The 8,642-nt window shown below is 37.6% G+C and overlaps 1 protein-coding gene across 1 annotated transcript in view; it reads left to right on the forward strand.

The window, feature by feature from the left end:
• Positions 1–415: 415 nt before the first annotated feature.
• The window catches only part of LOC107709915 (V-set and transmembrane domain-containing protein 2A-like), a 48,142-nt gene continuing 39,915 nt past the window's right edge, over positions 416–8,642 (forward strand). The window contains exons 1-2 of the mRNA XM_016514582.1: positions 416–580; positions 1,576–1,745. Coding sequence (XP_016370068.1) covers positions 502–580; positions 1,576–1,745 — 249 coding nt within the window. The 5' untranslated portion in view covers positions 416–501. The remainder of the gene's footprint in view (positions 581–1,575; positions 1,746–8,642) is intronic.

Here is an 8,642-nt window from a genome sequence, read left to right on the forward strand (position 1 = left end):
TTGGAACGACATGAGTGTGAATTTCATTTTTGGGTGAACTATCCCTTTAATTAATATTAACTTAAAGGGATAGTTAACCCAAAAATATAAATCCTGTCATTCATTAAAATATTAAAATTATAATTAATGTCAGTAATTTATATTAAAAGTTGCCATATATATATATATATATATATATATATACATACAGAATACACACACACACATACCACATACACACAATAGTTAATATTTGTGCAAAATATCCATTTAAAAATATTTTAAGATAAACTAGGATGTTAACTGCATTTTATTGCAAACACTGGGTAAGCGAAAACCCTGATATTTTTTGAACATAACATACATGCTTTTGAAACCATCAACACCCCTCAGAGTCAGTGGAGAGCAGTGAGCACCTGTGTGAGAGTTCGCATCTTCTTCGCGTGGCTTTCACTTAATGCGCTGAACATTTCTGGAGGACTTCTCTTTTCCAGCTCATGTGAGATCTCAGCTGTCTTTGGAATGATGGGGACCTTACATGACAGTATTGGATTTGTGCTCTTTTCCTGTTTGTCCATTCAAGTTGGATTTTCTCTTGATGGTAAGAACATTTACGGCTGAAAATACATTTACGGACTTTTAATGCGTACAGCAGTTCGCAATATAGTACACCAAATGTTCAACTCTAAAGATGCTCTCAATGGCTATTTTACAGTTAAAACTACTGCTGCTGCATCTGTAGCGCTCTTTAAACAATAAGTGACAAAAGTTATAAATACGCCAGCCTGCAGTCCGTGACGAGCAGAGGAATAGAAAAATCAACTGTTCATTTCGGGAAAACTCGTTCAATGTCTGCGTATCGTTTCGTATCTGTCCTTCCTCTCCACATGAACTCATGCCATGTGTCTTTGCCAGCATTATAGGTAGTAAAGGGTAATTTTGAAGGAACAGCATGCGCGACTTGCATCTCAAGTGGCGGATGCTCAGAACTGGGCTTCGTTAAACGGACTGCGGTTGTTTTTCAGCACCACGGACAGCGCTCATTAAAGCCCTGATAAACGCAGCTTCATTTCATTCCATTTCACAAAGACAGACACTGCTCCACGAACACGTCCAATCCAGTCTGAAGTATTAATTCATATAGTTTCATCAATAAATTTGGCTCGTCCCAAAAAGAAAAGGAGGGGAAAAAGAGGAAAAGAAAGGAATCTGTATATATATGTGTGTGTGTGTGTGTGTTATATGTTATATCATATGTATACAATATGTCATATGTGTTTTACACAAAATATTTTAATAAATTATAACAACTTTGTTTTATTCAATACATTTCTTGATTGTTTATTATTATTATTATTATTATTATTATTAATAATAATATATATTTTTTTTTTACAAATTTTATGTAGTTGATGATGTTTAATGAAAACAGAAGATGAATTAATTTAAATTAATTGTATAATTTTTGCTATATTATTATTATTATTATTATTAGTATTGTTATTATTATTAAAGAAGATTATAAGGTAATTATAAAAATTAAAGAGTTAAATATAAGCACTGGTAGACTGTTAACTTGTTATGTCTCTCTTGCAGGAAAGTTTACCGATTTCCCTACTAACATCACTGCAAGGGAAGGACAGAATATTGAAATGGCATGTGCCTTTCAAAGTGGGATGTCCTCGGTTTACTTGGAGATCCAGTGGTGGTTTATTCGAGCTCCGGAGGAACTGATTACAAGCGAGGAGGATGAGGACGATACGGAGGTAATAAAATTTTTTGCACGGGTTAAGCAAGGGTTAATCGCTCATAACATCATTCCGTAACTACCCAGCCTACAGGAGAAGCCTCCTAAGCATCCTTGGCACGTTGCATAAATTTCTCTCTTTTTGACGCACGTAGTGGATACGCATCCATTTTATCCACCCACTCTTTGCACTTTTAATTGACTGGGTGAACGGTTTTGCTCACCACCGCTGAAGCGCTGCTTACTTGTTGTGTTTGCATTGCTACTGGTTCCCTTCTGCTGCAAAGCCACCTCAGCAATTAGTTTCACTCATGTGTCCTTCTGAAAGGCAGAGTGTGCAAAATATTCCTGTATTCCCACTCATGTCACATAATTAGAGCCCCTAACCCTCCACGTCAAAACACACACTTACACAGCACACAATACATGTCAGACTAATCAGTTGTTTTGCTCAAGGATGTTGTCTTGCCTGATTCACGCTTTGTGATTCATACCGAATGGAAGACTCCTAAGGCTTTGAGATCCACAACAAAATCGCTATGACGTGCTTGTTTGGTCTTTTGAAGCACAAAACGCAGAAGCGAGGCCTATGCGAATTACATCATTCCATGGTCCAACGTGTGTGTTAGCGACGCCACTGGCTGACTGTCAACAAGTGCATGTGTGTGTGTGTGTCTGGAGCTGTTTCCGTGTGACGTGACTCCATGTTTAATGACAAAACATCAACAAATGATCTGAGTCAGTGCCTTGTTTTTATGCATATGCCAACATGGCAGGCTCACCTAGTCATTTCTGTTGAGAGATGTCTTTATAGTAGGCTTACAGTGCAGTTTGAGATGTATTCTCTTTTTGCATTTGCAGTTTGTCATCATCAACATCAAACAAGTTATTTTTCGTTTGATAAATGCACGAGAAGAAGAACATCCCTTTTTGTTCCTGCTCAGATTTAACACTGCCATTACTAAGCTATTGTTGTCTCTCATCACGCACATATTGCCAAGGCTTTGATCCATGGGATCTTTCAATTTGGAGAAGCTGTAACGCTGAACGTGGCGTCGCTGATTGAATCTCATTCTTCTCTGAGCATTGTGCATCGAATGACATGCAGCTGGGTCCCCGGCGAGGCGAAATCTGACAAAAATGAGGATCGAAGAGACGTCCTACAAAAAGACATCCAGCAATAATAAGAAGGGTGACACGAGCCAATGGCTTCTGATGTATAATATCGAAGCGTTCACCTCTATTAGGAGTGATATCGCAGCACAGTGAAGGACTGCAGTGGTGCCGTCGCTGTGTCACTGTATCATCTATAATGGATATGATCCTGAATCTGCAGACATCGATATCGCTATTGCTGACAGCCAAATGCACAGAGCTTCCCTGTGCTATTAATAGCTGTGAATGAGAGATAGTACAGATTCTGCTCTGTAATGATACATAAGGACTCACCTCTGGTTAGGCCAAAGCACTTTGCTGTAATCTGCAACCGATTGCATCCCGGTCGTTGAAAGTCTCTCCACAAGCTTGCTCAAATCAGATAAATCATTGGACATTTCTGATGTCCCATAGCAAGACAAGAGGCCATTTTTCAAAAGAGCTACGGCCCACATAAATGCAAATGATAATGCAATTTCGAATGCAAAGATCTACTTTATTTGCATACTCATGGGAGCCTTACGGGCTGAAGTTCATTCTTTCCGATGCTCTCCGGTGAATTAGCTGGATTTATTCCAGCCCGTCGTGTTCTTTTGTGAACTTTGCTGCGACTTGCTGTCGTTTGTCAGGGAAGTTTATTAATCCAAACATTATTCAGAAAGAGATCGAGACTTGGGTAGAGACTGACATTTTTAGCCGAGCGCTGCATACCTTGGCGCTGCTGACGGATGAATGCGAATGCAGGGGAAATTAGAGGCTGTCAAATGTGAATCATCAAACAACATGTTTTTATCATCACTGCGCTTTTGTGCTACGATGACTAGTAATGGCAATACCTCGAATCATGCAATTACGGCTGCTCGTCACACATTCAGAGGGTTTTATTAAATAGAAAAGGCACTGCGAGTCTAAAATTACTGAAATGTCAGGACTGGCTGTGTGATATAGAGTTTATGTGTTTAGTTTGGCCTTGGTTATTAACCTTTACATTTTTCGAATCAAATGATGGTAATAAGAAGGATCAGAATTGTGCAAAATAATGAATTTAGGCTGTGCATAAACACAGAAGAGTCTCGGCTAAATTGAACTGAACAAAAGGATCTTGTTAAGACTTAATAGCATGTGTTGACTTACCTTTCTTGATCTTTCTTTAGGGATAAATTACCATTGGTGTCTGAGACAAGAAAATAGCAGTTCTTCAGCTGAAAGACGATAGATCCATCAGTGTAATCATGATATGCACATAGTTTGGCTGCGAGACTGGATCATGCACAGTCAAGCACAGCAGCAGCAGCAGAACATTAAAGGAACATGCTTCTTCTTCATGACTCACAGGCCAAAATTATACAGCAGAAGTTCACATTATATATCATATGCATGCAGATCCTGAAGGGCTATTCTGGCACTTCATCTCGGATTTTACACACTGGCCAAATGTAGTCTTGATATATAACAGTTCAAAGAGAATATGGGAAGTATTATTCCTTATTAATGTTCAGTAAAGCTATGCCACTTTCAAAAGTTTGGGGTCAGTAAGATTTTTTTATTTTATTTTAAATAACTTTTATTCATCAAGGCTGCATTAAATTGATCAAAAGTGACAGTAAAGACATGTATAATGTTACTAAAGATTTCTATAAAAAAAAAAAAAAATGCTGTTCTTTTGAACTTTCTGTTCATCTGTGAATCCTGAAAAATAAAATGTATCATGGTTTCCACAAAAATATTGTTTTTAACATTGATAATAATCAGAAATGTTTCTTAAATCAGCATATTAGAATGATTTCTGAAGATCATGTGACACTGAAGACTGGAGTAATGATGCTGAAAATTCAATAAGTTACAATTTAACATATTCACATACAGCTATTTTAAATTATAATAATATTTCACAATGTTACAGTTTTTCCTGTATTTATCATCAAATAAATGCAGCCTTGGTGAAAATAAGAGGTAGTTTTATATACTAGTGTATGTATAGATGAATTATAAGACACAAATATATATTTTTATAACTGGTGAATAAGTGGCATCTATGCAGAATGACAAATATCATTCCCAGATTGCATTGCGGTGCATAAATCCATCATGGCAGGTGACATGACAGAATAGTCGGTTATATTTAATTTATATAATATAGTCGGTTCATGGTTAATTTAATGTGATTAGTTTTAAATAAAATAAATATTTTGGCAATGGTATGAAAACAAAACAATATTTTAAATTCTAAAGCTACAGTACTTTTGTTTGAGTGCTTTTTGTCAGCAAATATTGATATTGATAGTCTTTATCCCATTTTCTCTCTCTCTCTTTCGTTTTGCGTATATATTTACTTATTGCAGTCCCTGTTTCTTGTACTGAAAGTGTTGTGATTGTGTACAAGACTTGTAGCATTTGGTGCCGAAACAAATTTCACTTGGAAATTGCTGGTAAATTTAACAAACCCGTTGTTTTGCATTGACTTAAATGTGATATTTTCAAGTAGAAAGCCTGAAATAATATTTATTTTAAAACATACTCCACTAATCTTTGTTTTGCATTGAAAAATAATTTTTTACAGTGTATACCGATCATCCCAAGTCACTAATTTACAAGGTTAGGCTCACTGTCTATGCAGGCAGCACACTAGGGTTTGGAACACGTTCTAGTGTCCATATTGATCTGAGTTGACAAGAAATTCATCGGGCAGACATTCGCCAGTTTCTCCCTAAATCCTGAGCAGTGCTGTTGCTCGTGGCATGACTGAAGCCATTTTCAGTCATGTAAAGCTTAATTGACAGCTACCGCTGATACTGCCGCCGCACAAGGAGATGACGTTTTATCACTTAAGATTTCACACAAACGTCTGCTTTTCCCGAGCGGCCGATCTCGACAGCACACTCCCTACCAGTACAAACTCATGCAAAATCCATACCATCCGCTCTGCCTCTCTTTTTAGCCCAATTACCTCCCAGCTCTCTATCTAAGTCCCTCCGCCAGACTTTTAAAGACAATAAGCTCTGAAGGTCAATGAAAGCCGATAGCCGCATCCATCAGCTCGGCCTATTGTTAGGCCAGACACATTCATAATCAATGTAATGCTGCTCTGATTAAGCCCTCCATCTGTGTACGCGACCAACTCTGAACCAACCGTGTCCTTTCACAGATTTCTGACCTGTAGCCTCGAGCCGAGTCGAGACCGGATAGTGCATAAAGAAATGCTCAGAAAACAGAGCCTTACTTCAGTCTACACTCTGAGCTTATTAATGAGTGTCAATAATGGCACAGATATGGGATTAATTGTAAGAGCTGCATGTCAGTTATTAGACAGAGTTCATTTACAGCACGAACTGGGACTGCTAACACACGGTGGACTTTTACGATGCTTGTAAAATTGCATTGGAATCTCAAAAGTCATAAACATGAGTCTCCAACTTTAATATGGAAATGTCATTGTGAGTCTCAGCCACATCGGCTTAGTGCTTAGAAGAAATCTTACTAACATACTGTACTGTACATGCCACCAGGGAATTTAAGGCAGGAGTAGTATGTGTGGTTTCAACCACAATTTTTCATTAGCAGTACTTGCTCAGAGTTTCTCAGTCCCGCTGGGCTTTAGCACTGGGATGGATGTCGTGATGGCTGAAAATGGCTGCTAATAGACTCTGAGTTGAGATGGGGGTGTTTTGAGAGAGCGCTAATTTCAGCACAGCTTTATACTGTAGTGTTGCATTTAAATTGAAATGGATTTTCACCCCTTAATGTTACAAAAGATTTATATTTCAATTAAATGTTGTTCTTTTGAACTTTCTATTCATCTGTGTATCATGAAAAATCATGAAACAGATTCCACAAAAATATTGTGCAGCACAACAGTTTTCAACATTGATAATAATCAGAAATGTTTCTTGAGCAGCAAATCAGCATATTAGAATGATTTCTGAAGATCATGTGACACTGAAGACTGGAGTAATGATGCTGAAAATACAGCTTTGATCACAGAAATACATTACAGTTTAACACATATTCACATAGAAAACAGCTGTTTTAAATTGTAACAATATTTCACAATATTACTGATGTCCCTGCATTTTTATTCAAATAAATGCCTTTGTGAGCAGAAGAGACTTACCGACCCCAAACTTTTGAATGGCAGTGTATAAAAATATATAGCTATCCAATGATATAACTTAATTTAATCAGAGCCGTATGTTTGCTCATACAAAAACAATGAATAACAAATCTCGGTGACAGTAAATTTATACTAAAAAACAATAATAATAATAATAACAATAAACTCTCTAAGTCATCATACATAGTACAGTGTTTCACATGCATCAGTTATTTCTAATCTGTTCATAATTCACCATTATAACAGACTGTGTTACTTTCCAACACAACATCTGAGAGAAAGGGAATTGTTTAATCATTGCTTCAGTTGAGAAGCATTGAAGCGCAACGACGGCAGGTTGTGTCGCTTTTTTAACCAGATTTCTAAATGCCATGACTTCTGAACTCAAAGCATAATGACCCACGTTCTGCTCACCGCAGTGGTGCTACTGTGTTTGTTCTCACATCTTAATTCACACTGACATATGAACCTTATTGTCATTGACAAGCTGTGATAACCACACAAAGGCTTCGATGGCAAAGGCACAAAATCATGGAAAGCCCCTCTGAGGAATAAACTGGCGCCGCTGAACTCATTCAGTCAGCTCAACTGCCAACAAAACCCCTGAAATAATCTGGCAAAGAAGAGATATTCATCAGCCCACTGGAAAACAACAAAAAAGCCAACTCTTAGTGGCCCGCCTGACGATGTAAAGTGAAGCTTCAGTGGGATGATGAGAATAAATGTGTGTGGGCAGTCACTCTTTTAATCTTGACTCTGGGCCGTTGAGGATTTGGAGATCCCAGCATAATGGATTCTTTCCACAACTGCCACAGCCGTGTGATAAAAAGAGGCTGCCACCAGCGTCCCAGAGAGAAAGAGGAGTGACTGGACAGAGGATCGTGTACGGGGAGGGCCAATCAGCAGCCGTGTAATGTGCACAAGAGATGCCAGCAGCACAGTCCAATTCAATTTAGGGGATCAAAACAAAAGTTGTTCCCTTTGAAGACACCGGGCACTGTGGGGTCCAATTAGTGAGTGACTCGCATTTGATCTATCTCATCTATCTCTGGAACCGGCTTCGCAACAAGTGCATGTGCATTCCCGCATGACTCTGGTGCAACGTCAAAACTTGATGAAGTGTTGCTTTGGAAAAAAATCACTGTTTAAAAAAAAAAAGAGAGAGAGAAAAAAATCATGTTAAACTGTGGTATTAAAAACACAATTATGGCAGCTAATCACCAGTAATTTACATAAAAAAAGGTTGAAATGTGTAGCACGTTGGTGCCTTTATATTTTACAGTTCATAACCACGTGCAATATACATATCAACTACTAAATCTACTTTGCACTTAAATTATGCATAACCACCATAATAATACAAATGGTACAATAAAAGGGCACATCATGACTTAACGTTCACCAAAATCGGCTTTTATATGAATCATGACTAGGAAAATATGAAAACAGTGCACAATGCCATAAAGACTAATATAAGAATGATACAAGAGATTGAAGAATGATGTAAACATTAACTAAAAAACTTTTGAATTTGAAGATCAGGGTAAATTTAACTTATGTTGTCTTCTAGGAAACATGAAAGTATTTTCTGCAGCTTCTGAAGGGCAGTACTAAATGAAAAAAATAAATAAAAATAAATAAATAAATAAA

Source organism: Sinocyclocheilus rhinocerous, unplaced genomic scaffold, assembly GCF_001515625.1.
Source record: "Sinocyclocheilus rhinocerous isolate Xijiao unplaced genomic scaffold, SAMN03320098_v1.1 scaffold3583, whole genome shotgun sequence".
Lineage (NCBI taxonomy): Eukaryota > Metazoa > Chordata > Actinopteri > Cypriniformes > Cyprinidae > Sinocyclocheilus > Sinocyclocheilus rhinocerous.